The sequence below is a fragment of the Chamaea fasciata genome, unplaced genomic scaffold (assembly GCF_029207755.1).
Source record: "Chamaea fasciata isolate MVZ Bird 193981 ecotype frontalis unplaced genomic scaffold, bChaFas1.0.hap1 SCAF_1, whole genome shotgun sequence".
In the NCBI taxonomy this organism is placed as follows: Eukaryota; Metazoa; Chordata; class Aves; order Passeriformes; family Sylviidae; genus Chamaea; species Chamaea fasciata.
The window spans coordinates 4426284-4441200 of NW_027094086.1; the positions used below are offsets into that span (position 1 = coordinate 4426284).

The following is a 14917-nucleotide window of genomic DNA, read 5'->3' on the forward strand; positions in this document are numbered from 1 at the left end:
CATGGTTGTATTGTTATTTTGTAGGTGCCTCCCTTCTGAGAACCTGAAAAAGGTAGCAAGAGTTCAAAATTGCGGATCTTGAAATGTAAACAAAATGATGTATGGTATATTGTTAATCAGTATACTAAGACAACAGTACCTTTGGGCTTTAGAATGCCTGTTTTATTTGTGCAAAATACTCATGATACCCTTAGATGAGAGACATATGCAAAATAACATTTTAAATGTAATCTAAATAGCCCTTTGACATTTTTCTGAAAACATCTAGATCTGTAGATGGCTTCAAGTCAACGTGCTGCATCAGTGTTTAACTGTACAAAAACTGGATCCAAGGGGGCTCTTAAACTTTACAAGTGCATTTGAGGATAGAGAGCAGTGAAATACAGAATCACAGAAAAATATGGGTTAGAAAGGACATTTAAAGGTTATCCCAGCCCTGCTGCAATGAGCAGGGACATTCAACTAGATCAGGCTGCTCAGAGCCCAGGCTAACCTGGCCTTGAGTGTTTCCAGGGATGGGGCATCCACCACATCTCTGGGCAGCCTGGTCCAGTGTTTTACCCCCTCATTGTAAAAAAAACTTCTTCATACTATCTAACCTAAACCTACTCTCTTTCTATTTAAAGGCATTTGCCTGTATTCTATCACTTCATACCCCTCCAGAAAGTCCCCCTCCTGCTCTCTTGGAGCCCCTTTAGGGCACTGAAGAGGCTCAAAGTTCTCCCTGGAGCTTCTCTTCTCCAGGTTTAGCAGCCCCAACTCTCTCAGCCTGGCTCCAGGGGGAAGCTGCTCCATCCCTCTGATAGTCTTGGTGGCCTCCTCTGGACTTGCTCCAACAGCTCCATGTCCTTCCTGTGCTGGGCCCCCCGAGTTGGCTGCAGCTCTGCAGGTGGGGTCTGAACAGAGGGGCAAAATCCCCTCCCTTGCCCTGCTGCCCACACTGCTTTGAATGTTGAGCTTCTGGAAAACTAAACTTATTGTCAGCCTTTAAAACAGCGTTGCACTTATTTGGGAAGTGTGCAGTAGGATCAGAAAAGTGCTGATTAATCCAAGAAGACTGTAAAGCAGGGCTGTACCAGCTCTGCTCTGTCAGTGCTGTCAGTGTGTGCTTGGAAGGTTCCTTGTGGAATTCTCTGTGGGCGTGGAGAGGTATTTGGGATGACAGATCTGAGTATGGCTTGAATATGAAAGGCTCTGAGGCACTTGGGTCGATGTGTTGCTTGAGCTGAGGTGTCTCTGTGCTGGAATGGTGACAGGATGCTGGCCACCAGCACAGCCTGTGTTCAGCCTGTGGTTTCAGTATGAACTTGTTGGGCTTCAAGGGCAGAGTTCTTGTACAGCCTCATCAGTTTCCCTATCTTGTTTATCATATGATACACAAATGTGCTTGCTGGATAAGCACAGTAATGAGAAAAAGAGGAATGTGAGCTTCTTGCTTTGACTGTCAAACATAGTGTTATCAGAGGACAGTCCAGATTTTGGTGTAGTGAGCACATTCTAGAGTTCTCCTTTATGGAAATTATAAATTAATTTTCATCAGACCTTTGCCATTCACTTTTGTTCAGCTTTTCATTTAAGCCCCCCATATAAATCTGTCATCAGGAGTTACAACACTTGATATATAAATAGTGTTTGACATATTTGAAGTGCTGCACAAACATTAGCACGCTGTGCCTATGTCAGAGCTGCTACTTCAAAACTTTTTCTGGTGCAAGAAACTTTCTCCTTCCTACTAAATAAGGAAATTAGGTTTGTAGTCACACTGGGAGTATATTATCCTGTCTTCAATTTATTCATAGTAGCACATCAGTCTTGTTAATTTACAAGCAAGCAATTCATTTTCACTCATTTACAGAAGCGAAGTATTATTGATACATACTGGGTGAGCCAAGGGTACTGTGTGCCTTTCGGCCTTCCTCTGCTCTGTCTTGATTTTTCAGCATACTCCTAAATATACTGCACTGTACATTCTATTTTTGGGCACATTCTCCTAATTAGGGCAAATATTAATCTATTTTTTTAAATAGCTGTGATGCATATGTCTGGGTTCTTTAGACGAATGAGCGCTATCCAGTTTTCTACCTATAGAAAAAGCTTTTTCTTCTTCTCTCTGGGGTAAAGGGAGGGAAAGGTCACCTATCCCTTGCCTGTTATTGATAGGAAATTCGTCTGAAGGCTTCCCACTCTCTCTTGCTCAGCTGTACTAGTCTATTTTATGTTCAGGATGTAAATGTCAGCTTTAGAAACCTAATTAAAATCAACGTGATTATGGTAAACCGCATTCAAGTGGCAGATGATTGTGTGACTGCCTTGCAGTTGTAGGGAGCTGCCAACAAACACATGAAAACTCCTCACGGGAATTCATATTCATGTAGGGTTCCCTATACCCAAAGTGAAATCTCATTCTGTATTAGGTTTCTGCTGGAGTCAAGCTCTCCAACAAGTACCTCTAGCTGTGACTGAGGTCAGAAGTTTGTCATCCAGGTTGAAACTGATGGTCCTTACCCGTTTTTTTCCACTCAGCAATCCATCTGAGGAGCCTCCTGAGCTGAAAGGCTGGTTGCAGTAGAGTCTGGAGAGATTTCAGATTTCTTTGGCCATGCTTCCAGCTGAAAGATTGTGGTGACATGTCTCAGCAGGATGCTGTAGTTGCTTTTGTGCAGTGGTTAAGCAGTTAAGTTGTTTGTCTGGGAACTTCTGATTACACATTCTCATCACTGCCACAGAGAACATCAGGCTGCTTTGGCAGGGCTCCTCACAGAGCCACTGTGGAAGGCACAGAGGCTGTCACCCATCCTGGAGTGATGGCAGTGGCTTTGTTGGACACTCCAGGCGTCTCCACTGGGTCTGTGGAGGTTGCCCAGGACCTGAAGGCACTCACCATGTTATTTACTACTAATGGGAGTTAAATGCACTGACCTGAGGCTGGCTGCAGTGCCAGCACAAGCCTTGGGGATTAATCTTGGACCATTTGGAAAGAGGAAAGAGCAGCCGGGGCTGGGAAAGTCCCTGGGGGCTGGATGAGCCTCCCTGTTCTGTGCTGGGTTCTCCTGATGGGACATGTGGCTCTAAATGTTTTAAAATTCAAATTCTCTGGTTTATAAATATATAAGCAAGTAGATGTTTTACTAGAGACTGCAAACTAGCCATTTTGAGTGTCTTAATCACCATGTTTCCTTATTTGTCCAGTTTTTGGTTCTGCTGTGGGTTGGTAGCATGTGGAATGAGCTCTGCAGCTTACCTAAACAACAGCAAAGAGAAGCACTTCATGTGTTTCGTATAAAACATCACTTCTTCCTTCCTGACAATATATGGCTTTTTAAAATATATTTTCCAACACTTGCACTTCTGTGCACCCATTCTGCTGTCTCTTTCGTGTTTGTGCTTTTTCTTGAGTTGCAGCATGTACTAATTGTTGCTAATTATTTTCTTGGTCTGACAACAACTACCTTGCCACATAACCTCAGCCTTCATACATAGATCAGAAAATATGTCTGTTTTTATTTTTGATTCTGTGATAGGTTTAGACTTGATTAATGATACATAAAAGAAAGATCCTTAAAATCTCGCTTGATTTTGGTGGGAATTAGGACATCTGACTTCTTCAGTCCTTTTGAAATCCCAGCCTGAGGACTAGAGAGAGTCTGGGATGCCCATCTTGATTCTTTCCTGAGTAAACACTAATGGTTTCAGCTGAGCCTTACATATCAATAGTCTCAGTGGTTCATGGTCACAGATAATTTTACCATAATTTTTTCCTTTCCAAAGCCATTTCTTATCACAGCAGGCATAACTATAATCTAAGAACATGAAACTCCATTTTCATTATCAACTGACAGTGTCAGAGATGGGGGGAGGGATAGATTTCTAAAGTGTAATGCTGTATGTTGCATGCACTGTGCAGGGTGCAGGAAGAGACGAAAATGAATGAATCTCTTCTGTTTGCACATAGAAACACTGGCACCATTCCCTTTGGATGAGAGCTCGCCTGCCAAAATGTTAGGCTTTACTAAGCAGAGCGTGTCCTTTGGGTGAAGAAGAGGTTAAATATGCCTCTGTGTCTTCTGAGAGTACTTGGTGGTGGTGAGTGTTTCCAGGGATACAGGCAACTGTTCTCCGTTGTAGTTTGTGATACAAAGAGCCTCAAATGCATGCAAGAAACAAACTTAAACAATTTACATTTAATGCAGATTTAAAATGTTCACTGACCTGATAATAGACCTTTGGTATTGCTGGGGAAGGTTGCAAAAAGTGAACTGCTTTAGGAGGAGACAGGATGAGTAATTGGAAGAGTTTCACTGAAGGCTGATGAATGACAGAAACAATGCTTGGCTTGGGAAATCCACTGGGATAAAAATAGTCTGAGGTTAGGAGAGCACTTGGGGGAAGTGTTCCTGTAGAGCGCTTGGGGGAAATGTTCCTCTGTGCTTGCCTGGTGTTGCCTCATCCCCTGGCACCCATGTGTGGCTGCTGTGGCTCCTCCTTGAGTTGTTTCACCCTGAGTTGTGTTACCGAGGTGCCTGCAGGGAGCTGCTCGTTTGCATCAGACCTTTGTCCCGGCAGCACGGGCACCTTCTGGCTGTTGGGACAGGCTGTGACTGGTGAGTCTGTGGTGCTGCCAGCTGCTTGAAAGCTTGGATTTGCCCACAGTGTTGGGAAGTTTCCCTCCCCCACAATACCAGCCTTTGCAAGCCTCCTGTTTGCTTTGCTGCTGCTGTCCATCTTCCTTCAGGTCTGGGCTCGCTGTCCCTATAGCATGGATGTCCAATCCCAGGGCATGGGAGACAAGGGAAATCTGGGGCACTGCAGGTTCTGAACCAAAAAGATGCTTCTGAGGATGCTCATATTGCTGCTCTTGGGCACAAGGTCCTGTTGGGCTTGATGGAACCTCTTCTAACTCAATCTCTATGAACTTACTAAACATGGCTCGTGTTTCCTTCCTGTAGACTTGAAAGAATTTTGTTTTACATTTCTCTGTGCGCTGTGTTGCTTCTGAAAGATTATTTAAAGGTTGCAGTTTGAGGAGATGTATGAGCTGATTTAACAGCTTGATATCACCTCACCAACAGCATGATTCCACTCCTACACGTGTCATCTTCCCCCTCTTTTCAGATTTAGTGCTTCCTTAATTCTCTTTTTGCAGTTAGTTTTCTGCTTGCCTAATTTGCAAAGTCAGGGTTTTAAACAGTTTCTTTGGGGTTTGTTTCTTTAAACAATCAATTTTGGGAAGCAGTCACAGTCATTTTTGTTGGGAAAGACTGCTTAGGTCATCAGATCCAACTATGAACCCAGCACCACGACCAAGTTCACCACTAAACGATGTCCTCAAGTGCCACATCCACATGGTTTTTGAACACTTCAAGGCATGATGACTCCACCACTTCCACAGGCCAGCCAGTTCGAAGGCTTTTACTTGGAACTGTAAACTTTCTTCTGTCAGTGAAGAAATTGTTCCTAATACATAATCTAAACCTCCTTTGGTGCAGCTTGGGGCCATTTCATCTCATCCTGTCTCTTGTTCTCGCGGAGAAGAGTCTGACGCCCACCTGGCTTCACCCTCCTGTCAGGGAGTTGAGGAGAGCATTAATGTCCCCCTGAACCTCCTTTTCTCCAGGCTGGGCCCTCCTCAGCTGCTCCTCACCAGACCTACGTGCCAGAGCCACAGTGTCATCCTGCAGAAAACACTCTCATTTAACGCTCTCCAGAAGGCCACCTCTGGCTCCTGTAGAACTTCCATGGGTTGTGTGTTGATGTTTTGCTGGAATTCGGAGCAAGAATCAGCAACTTGTGCATCTCTGCGTGCATCTATGTGCGTGTGTTACCTGTATGAGTGTTTTCAGTAGGAAATTTTCAGACCATTACAGGCACAGAAGCAAAGGCCTTTGAATGCCTGAGAGAAGTGTCTGGGAACAGCAATAGCTCCTGCTGAGCTCTGAGCTCCTGCAGCAGGCATCTGCTGCCTTGCAGAGAGACACAGCTTCCCTTTGCCGGGGTTGTGAGGCAGCAGCAGAGCTCCTGCTGGCTCCCTAATCGAGATGAGAGCAGGACAGCCTGGCACACTGCACCTGAAAGGTTGCTCATCCCTGCTCCACTAACACATTGGATTTTAGTTACTGCATGTCAGACCTTTCTGATGTCTGACATGGCGTTTTGAGTTCAAGATCCCCCTAATTAAGGGGTTTTTTTCTTTCAAAGTCTTGTACCAGGGTTTTAAAGATGAGTGGAACTTGCAGCTTTGGTCTTAAAAGGTGTTTATTAAATTTTCTTACCCTAAAGTCTGCACACCGCCCATCACCAGGCTTAGCGCGCTGAAAGACGCCGCTGCCTAGAACTTGAGGCTTGGTGCTCAGGGTCTTTTAAAGGTTTATAGTCCAATTAACTCCTAAGGCATACTGTATTTACAGTTTTGTGCCAATAATCACTATCAGTTCTAGCCATGCAATTTTCTACATCACGTACGTTCTACCAATGTCTTTGTGCCACCGTCACAGCAGAGGATGGAGTCGAAGAAGAAGAACTTAAGGCACCGCCCAAAATTCTCCATCTTGGTCCTATCTACTTCCATTCTAAAAACCCAAAACTACAAATTTTCACCCTGTGACAAACTAAACTGCTATCTAATTTAAATTTTTGTTGTTTTCAATTCATCCGTAAGTGTTGGAAGTTTTCCCCATGGACTAAGGTCAAAGGCAATGCTTTCCTGGGGTCCCAGCAGGGGTCCCAGACCCCCCAGGGCAATTTGAGGGGTTTTCCCCATGCCCTGGACTCCAGCACATGGCAGTCTGCTATGGGTTTATGTAAAAGGTTGATTTCTTGGGCAAGAGATCTTCAAACTTTGAAATTTACCTCAGGGCAAACAACATTTGTTGTGTTTGAGAATGTTCCCAAATAATTGTCTCTTGCCTGGTTTTGTAAGGGATCTCTACTGAATCTCAGATGAGTTGGGGGAGGAGGGGGAAGGAAACCAAGGGGCTGTGGTGTGACCTGTGAAGTCCTGGCTGTTGGGGCACTAAAGAGGATGAAAGTCCAAGATAATTTTCTGGTTCTTGATGGATAGCGACTTTTAAAGGCTGCTGGTGGGTTTTTTTGAACTAGCACATCTTGCTTTCATCCACAGATCTGCTTTTGAAATTTTGGCTTTTATGTTATTCTTTACTCTGTTTTACATAGAAGAAATACTGGCCTAAATCTGATAAGATGCATGGATCATATTTATTGGTGTTTTCTGAAGTTGTGCTGGTAAAACTTCAGTAATTGTAACTGGTTGCATAAAAGAGTAGCTTACAATAAAATATGTTTGGCATTTTTAATAAAGTTGCTACCTATGTGCTGTTTAGTATTTTGTGTAGGTTATTACAGGGTAGTATTTAATTTTTTTAAAAAAAAATTGTATTTTACAGCTTGTAAGGAGTGTGTGTTTCTCCGTTTCAGGGCATAATTCAGAAGATTGTGGACAGTCACAAAGTGAAAAATGTGGCCTGCTATGGGTTACGGCTCAGTCACCTGCAGTCTGAGGAAGTTCACTGGCTACACCTGGACATGGGGGTGTCCAATGTGAGAGAGAAATTTGAACTAGCCCACCCTCCAGAAGAATGGAAGTAAGAGCATAAGTCTGTTCAATGTCAGTCATATAAGTCTTCCTGCCTTGTCGTAAAAAATACTCTGTAATTTCATTTACTAAGAAAGATCTTGTAGTGGAATAGCGCTGGTGGAATGGGGGGAAATAAACCCACCAAACTTCTCACTAAGAGCTGTGAGCAATGTTCTGTTTGCTTTGAAGGGGTTTCTTGTTATTTTAAGGGGTTTCCTGGAAACTGAAGAGAAACCTGGTATTTAGAGGAAGCATAAAACAGAAACAGAAATCTAATAATTTGTGCTGAAATCTGCAAGTTTTGTCATACTTAAAAGTTTTAGGACAGGAATGCTATTCCTAGTTGAGGTATAAGCACATAGCTGCAATTTTTAAAAGGATAAATCTTGTTCTTTAAATAAAGCCAAAAGGATATTGTTAAGTACTGGTTGTACTTATCTATAGACTGAGTAGGAGAAATGTGGTTTGAAAAGAGTGAAGTGCAGTCAAAAATCATTTTATCCCTCTGCTGTTACGAAAATTCTCAGTTGTTAAACTTACTTATATTGAGGCCCAGAGCAATAAGTGATTATCTGCCTGCCTTCTGACTGTGATCTTCTCAAGTTGCACCAGGAGCAATGAGCAGTAGAAAGATAGCTGCAGAATTTTGTGTGTTTTTCATAGCCTGGACACATTTGCTAAGGTTTTTCATGATGCTGGTTAATTGATTAAAAAATGGCATGACCTAAGTTTCTTCAGCTTTTTAGGAGAGTAAGCTAGTGGTGCCTGCTCAGGAGAGGAAGGAAGGAAGATCTGTCCACTTTCCTGGTAGAAAGACAAGAGGAAACCAAAATTTATTTGCAGAAAGACACAGTAGTTTACTGGAGAAAATGGGGAGCTCAGAATTATAAAATACCAATAAACCAAGCAGAGATTAAACCAAAGAGTAGATTACTGTGGTTGCTCATTCATTGCAGGGGCGTTGTGCATCTATTTCTGTGGTTTATCTTCATAACCACAATCTGTGCAGAAGTTGCTGGTTATTTTAGAGGCTGAATATATCTTCTGCAAAATTATTGTAAATAGTCTATACTTAATTTCTCTCAAATGGAGTTTTTATATTCTAGCAGATGTCGCAGTTGGCAATCTTCAGTTTGTAAATTCTCTTTAGGGTCCCAGTTTTAACAAATTCTACAAATTCAAAGAAATTAGGAATGTTTAGAACCTGTGTTTCAGGAATGTTGCATCTTCTCTTCTGTGTATGTTGCATATTTTTGTTTCTGTGATCTACATGGGTATTTTCCCCTTCACATGAAATTTTTTATTGATAATATTGTGATATCACAGCTTAGAAAGGAGAAGATTGCTGAATCCTTTCCATGGTAGTGGTGCTATCATGTGGTGATGAGATGTGAATAATTTATGCTGTGGAAATTTGTTACCTAGTGTACCAGTGTCAGTTCCATTTTTATAAGGCGATACAACTTGCATGGTACACATTGCAGAACACATTTAATTGGTTTTAAAAACAAAGATATTGTTTTGAAGCTTGTGGAAAGGAATTGTGTAAAATGCTCATGAAAGAGCTATGATAAGGTGTAAATTATTCAATACCTTTCCAAGTGTCATTTAATGTGTTATCAAATACATGCAGCCTGACATACCTTTTAAACCCAGAGAGATTTGCTGTGCATAATCAAAATGCTCCTGTCATATTTGTAATGCCATAACACAAAGTGTCTAAGATCATATGACAGTACTTGTAGAAATATTTAGATTACTAAAGGGGAAGTAGTCTTGGAATGGTTCTTAAATTAAAAGCTTCCTATGGTGTTAGTAAACCACTAAATACCTCACGTGGTTATTTTATTTTTATCATCCATATTAAAGGGTAGTGTATTCACAGTGTTCAGAAATTACATCTTGGAATTCTTCTGGACTAACCCAGGTTCTAGAAGTTACATGGATTGTCAGTAGGTTGCACACAAAAGTTACCAGAATAAAATCATCACCCAGCTGGATGAGCCAGGGTTAGCAGCATGTGGGGCTCTTAAATCATAGATAACACCAACCCTCATCCTTTTTGTGGTTCTGAGCCTTGAACAGTAGGCACAGCTGCTGTCCTTCATGTCTCCAAAACTGCTGTGTGCAGAGCACTGTTCCTTTCACTGGTCTTTTGTGTCACGCAAAAGAAATATCAAGAGGTTCATGTAACGTTGTGCGTGTTGTAACAGCCTGTTCCCCACAGGGCAGGTACCTTCTATCTCTGTAGTTTGGGTTTGTAAAGCAGGTCCCTGTAACCGGGTGACATCCATGCTGTGGCTCTCACAGGTAGGAGACACCCCAGCGGTCCTGGACTGTGAGTTTTGGTAGCTGTGATAGAAAAGCCCTGTCACAAATACAAGGCTGGATCACCTATGGGATGGTTTAATGAGTTTACCAAGTTGATCTGACAGATCTGTCCCTCTCCTTGCTGCACTCTGTCTTCTCTCTTCTCTGGCTTCCAGTTATCCAGTCCTTTTCCTTCTGTGAGCCTTAATACTTCTGTGAGCCTTCAGCAAGCTGATGCAGTTCATTAAACTCAAGACTTCCCCTTTGTCTGCCCTTTTGGTTCCCGCCTTCTCTGTGTTGGTTACTTTTCTGTTGATGTGAACTGAATCGGAACCTGCTCGAGGCAAGGTTGGGACTGGCAAGATTATTTCTTTCAGTGGCACAAGTTATTAAGAGTTGGATCATCCTTTCTTTTTTGGCTCCACTAGCTGCCCTAATAGTGCTTGTTACTGACAGGGGAGCTCCCAGAACTGCTCAGTGGTGTTCACTCTGCTGTGGATGGGTCACTTCACTGTACAACTTGTGAACTCCTATTGATGCCCACCTTTGTGAGGTGTGTCAGAGTGCTTCTGAGCCCCAGTAGAGGGGCAGAGCAGCAAGCAGAGTGGTGATCTTCCAGGAATCATTTATCAAGCATAATGGGAGTGATCATCAGCTGAGATACTTGCTCCGAAAGCAGACCTGGTTTGTGAGAAAGGGAGATGTCATCCTTGTCAGTTGGCTGCATTTCAAAGACAGTAAATTTAGAGGATGTTGAAAATCGAGCCCATCCTTGAGTTGGCCTTTGGAAGTCAGCTACTTCATTCCCACAGGCCCATGCAGAGATTAGGTTATAAATAGGTAATGAAGGTCACTCACGGTGACTGTCCCAGCTGAGCTGCTTCGCCTTACCTGATACTCTCATGAAATCCTGTTGCAGAAAGCAGCACTTTCATGGCTGATCAGTTAAAAAGACACGTCCCTGTAAAGGAGAGATTGATTTTCCTCTGTTGGTTTCTTCTTTTGTCGTGTGTTTTTGTTTGTTTGTTTGTTTATTTTTGTTTGGATTTCTTTAATCCCAGAGAGTAATGGTGATCTGCATCCTAGCACCACAGAATTGTTTGGGCTGGAAGAGACCTCTACGGTAATTGGGCCCTATAGTTAACCCAACTCTGCCAAGGCCACTACTAAACTGTGTCCCTGAGTGCCACATCTACCTGTCTTTTAAATCCCCCCAGGGATGTGATGCCACCGCTTTTCTGAGCAACCTCTTCCAATCTTTGACAGCCTATGTAGAAATTTGTTCTGATATTGAATATCCAATTTTCTGATCTCTAATTCAGTCTAAATCTCTCCTGGTGCAACTTGAGATGGTTTCCTCTCATCCTACCACTTGTTACTTAGGAGAAGAGCCTGACCCCTACCTAGGCTACACTCTCCTGTCAGGGAGTTGAAGAGAGTGATGAGGTCTCCCCTGAGCTTCCTTTGCTTCCTCAGCTGCTCCTCACCATATTTGTGCTCCAGGGGAGATTTAAGTTTGATATTAGGAAAAAGTTCTTAATGGAAAGGATTGTCAAGCACTGGAACAGGCTGCCCAGGGAAGCAATGGAGTAACCATCCTTAAGAATGTTCCAAAAAAAGTGTGAATTTGGCACTTGAGGACACTGTTTAGTGGTGAACATGGTGGTGGTGCTGGGTTGATGGTTGGACATCAAGATTTTAAAGGTCTTTTCCAACCTTAACAATTTTGTCATTCTAAAATGCCCTGGATTATGGAGCCCCCAAAAAGGAAGGAAGGAAGTATTTTATTTTACACTGACTTGTTTTATTCCATGTCAGTCTCTGCAATTGTGTTCAGCGATAGATTTTATTACATATGGCAGAATAAAAAACAGAAGAGGCTCTGCTTTTCTGCACTGGATAGTGTGCTCATGCTGCCTTCTCTTCCTGACACATAAATACCTGGAGGTACAATTTGGCTGGTACCTAAATTTTAGTGAATAACTAGTTATCTCCTGGAGATCATGAAATGTAAAGGCTGATCAGCAATAGATGATTCTGTGTTCTCTTACGTATGCGAGTAATCTGTGAGCGTTTGTTTCAACTGTGACTTTGAGTCTTTTTTTGTTTATCTGTGTCCTTGTACTACAGAATGGTTTGGATTGAGAAGGGCATTTAAGGATCACTGAGTCCAACCCCCTGCCATGGGCAGGGACACCTTTCACTATCCCAGGTTGCTCCAAGCCCCATCCTACCTGGTCTTGGACACTTCCAGGGATGGGGCAACCACAGCTTCTCTGTGCCAGGGCCTCACCACACTCAGAGTAAAACATTTCTTCCTTATATCCAGTGTAAATCTACTCTCTGTCGGCTGTTCTCAGCCTCTCCTGCATTTCACTCTTTAATTTAACAACATGTTTTCTGTGCACAGGAATTAAGAAATGCTTTGCCATACTACAAGAAGACATCATTCTAGTATTCCTCGTATACAGTGCCTGTTACTTACAATTTCCAAATTTTTTTTCCTTATTTTAATGGTTTCTAACGGGACAGTGTATTTTCAATGAATAAAGGATATTGCAGCTTCTGCTTGTAGTGGAAACCCAGGCAGCACTTACCCCTAGTAAATTTTTACCAAATGCCCATGTAAATCTTGATTACAGGCAGCCAGATCACTTGCTGAAAAGAAGTTCTTGTCGTGCTGAAACCAGCAGATTGAAATGTTGTAATATTTGCTCTTAGCATGAGCAGATTGTTAAATATACTTACTTTGGGAAGTACTGTTAAGAGTGTTAGTTAGGATATGCTGTGTTGGCACAGCCCAAGGGATGGAGACATTCATTATCAGACTTTCATTGAAGGAATGTGTCAGAGGAGGAAGCAGACAGTCTGTGTCAAACACCCCATGGGCTGTTACCACAGGACAAGCAATATTACTGAGTTTAGGAATTGAAAGCAGAAGTTTATGACAAGAAATATTACTAAATTTAGGGACTAAAAGCGGAAGTTAAGGTTTGAGAAAGGATACAGATTTGGTGTAGGTTGTGGGTTGAGACTCATTCTGAATTTCCCTCACTTCTGGTGTACAATTACCTTAGAAATATGACTGTCAGGTTCAAAATTGTTTGCTTTTTGCATGTGTCTTGATGATGAGTAAAGGAGCAGGAAACCTTTTTACAGAGAAATCCCTTTAAAACCTATGGAAGATCCAGAAGTGAATATTGGAGCATTGATCAGAGAGTGAGCAGAGTCCTTTTCCTTGTTCTTCTGCAGGATGTGGCTCCCTGGTGAGTGACAGTGTTTGTCACTCCTGGAGCAGCAGGATCAGCGTTTTAAGTCCCTGCCTGTGAGAACCAAAGATAAAAGCTGTTGCCAGGGGTCATGTCAGTGCTTCTGGCAGCTCATCTGTTGTCACCTACCTGGGGCCTCCCTTCCCATAGTTCTGGAGCTTACCTGCTCCAAGTCTTGTTGCTTCAGTCCTCTCTGAAGCTCTGAGAAGGCAGCAGGGCTCTTAAGTTTGCTTCTGTTACAAAGGTCCTTTGTAAACATCCCCGTGAAATGTCAGTTACAGATAAATTCCAGTTTAGTTCTCTTGAGTAGTCAAAAGGGAAATTTTCCATTAGTTTTCTAGTAGTTTGAGTTTATTCCTATTTTTAAGAATGTTGAGAGGATATCTTAATTTTGCTCAACAGTCTCTTTTTCTTGCTTTTCAGATATGAATTGAGGATTCGGTATTTACCAAAAGGATTTCTAAACCAGTTCACTGAGGACAAACCAACTCTAAATTTTTTCTATCAGCAGGTATGTTCAGTTCTTCTATTTTGTCTTCTACTGATTTTGCTGAATGTAGAAAACTCTGGGTTTATTTATGTAGGTAGCTTATTACTGCAGAAACGGAAAACTGGAAAACACGTAGGGTTGCATATATAAATCAGAAAGGGCACAAAGCCCATGGCATCTTTCTCCTTGAGAAGTGGTGAAGAATATGTTCCCAAAACAAGGTAAATCTGCAGGTTATAGTTGTCCTAACTCAGATAAAATTGACTGTTGTTCCACTGGCTTCTTACAGTTAGTTCACACTTGATTAAACTGATGAATTTCTTTATTTTTGCAAGTGTAGTAAGTGACAATTTCGCTACAAACCATCAAATGCTTTTTCCTCTCACATTCTTAGGTTATTTTCTTGAGTTTAAAATCTCTTCTGGATTACTAAAACTGTGTAATAGTCAAAGTTTCTATAAATTAGGCACTAAATACTAATTTTACTCAGTTAAATGATTTTAATCTGCTTTTAGACCAACAAGCTCACAATAAAACCTCCTGGGGATATTTTTTAGGGGAGTCAGGACTAAAATGGTTACCCTGGCCCCTAATATCAGCAAAGCACAATTGTGCACACACATTCATGTCCTAGGTAAATTAAGTTGTTGTTGTTGTTGTTGTTGTTTTGGTGGTTTTTTGTTTTTTGGGGGGTTTTTTGTTGTTGTGGTTGTTGTTGGGTTTTTTGTTTGTTTGTTTGTTTTTTTGGTTTTTTTTTACTGTGTGATGCAGTATTTGTATTGATCTACGATGGTGGCTTCTGAAAAGACATTTGTCTTGCAGTGTTTCTTTGGACTTCACTTTCTGGTTTAAGTGGTTTGTGTGATATGCTGGATTTAGCCTAAAATGTCTGAGTTTCAGTGAGTTTTTAGTGTAGTACTGCCAGGGGTTCTTGTACAACAAAATCCTTTTTCCTTTAGCAGCAAGGGACTTCCTTCATGCTGGCTTTAAACACAGGAGATTTGTGTTTCCCATGACGCAGAAGTGGGTGATGAACTCCAGAATAATTTCCTGGACTCCATCACTTTCCTGTTCAATAACTGGAAAGCCTGCAGTGTCCTCTCGTTTCTGCCTCAGGGAACTGTTTCTTTAAAGCAAGGAGATTGAAATATATGAAATATATTTAAAGCAAGGAGTTTGAAATATGCCAGAGGAATATTTGTTAACTTCTAGCTAAATTTGGAGAAATCATTACAGATGCAAATGGCTCAGAATAGG

The 14917-nt window shown here is 42.0% G+C and overlaps 1 protein-coding gene across 9 annotated transcripts in view; it reads left to right on the plus strand.

Moving 5' to 3' along the window:
- The window catches only part of PTK2 (protein tyrosine kinase 2), a 190839-nt gene that overhangs the window by 88785 nt on the left and 87137 nt on the right, over window positions 1–14917 (plus strand). For 8 of the 9 annotated variants that reach the window (XR_010719326.1, XM_066175437.1, XM_066175413.1 and 5 more), the window contains 2 exons: window positions 7432–7598; window positions 13594–13681. Coding sequence is in view for 8 of the 9 variants with exons in the window: in XM_066175437.1 (XP_066031534.1) it covers window positions 7432–7598; window positions 13594–13681 (255 nt within the window). In the remaining variant the exon portion in view is untranslated. Of the gene's footprint in view, window positions 1–7431; window positions 7603–13593; window positions 13682–14917 lie in introns of those variants that run through there. The other variant, XM_066175480.1, reaches the window with a different exon arrangement.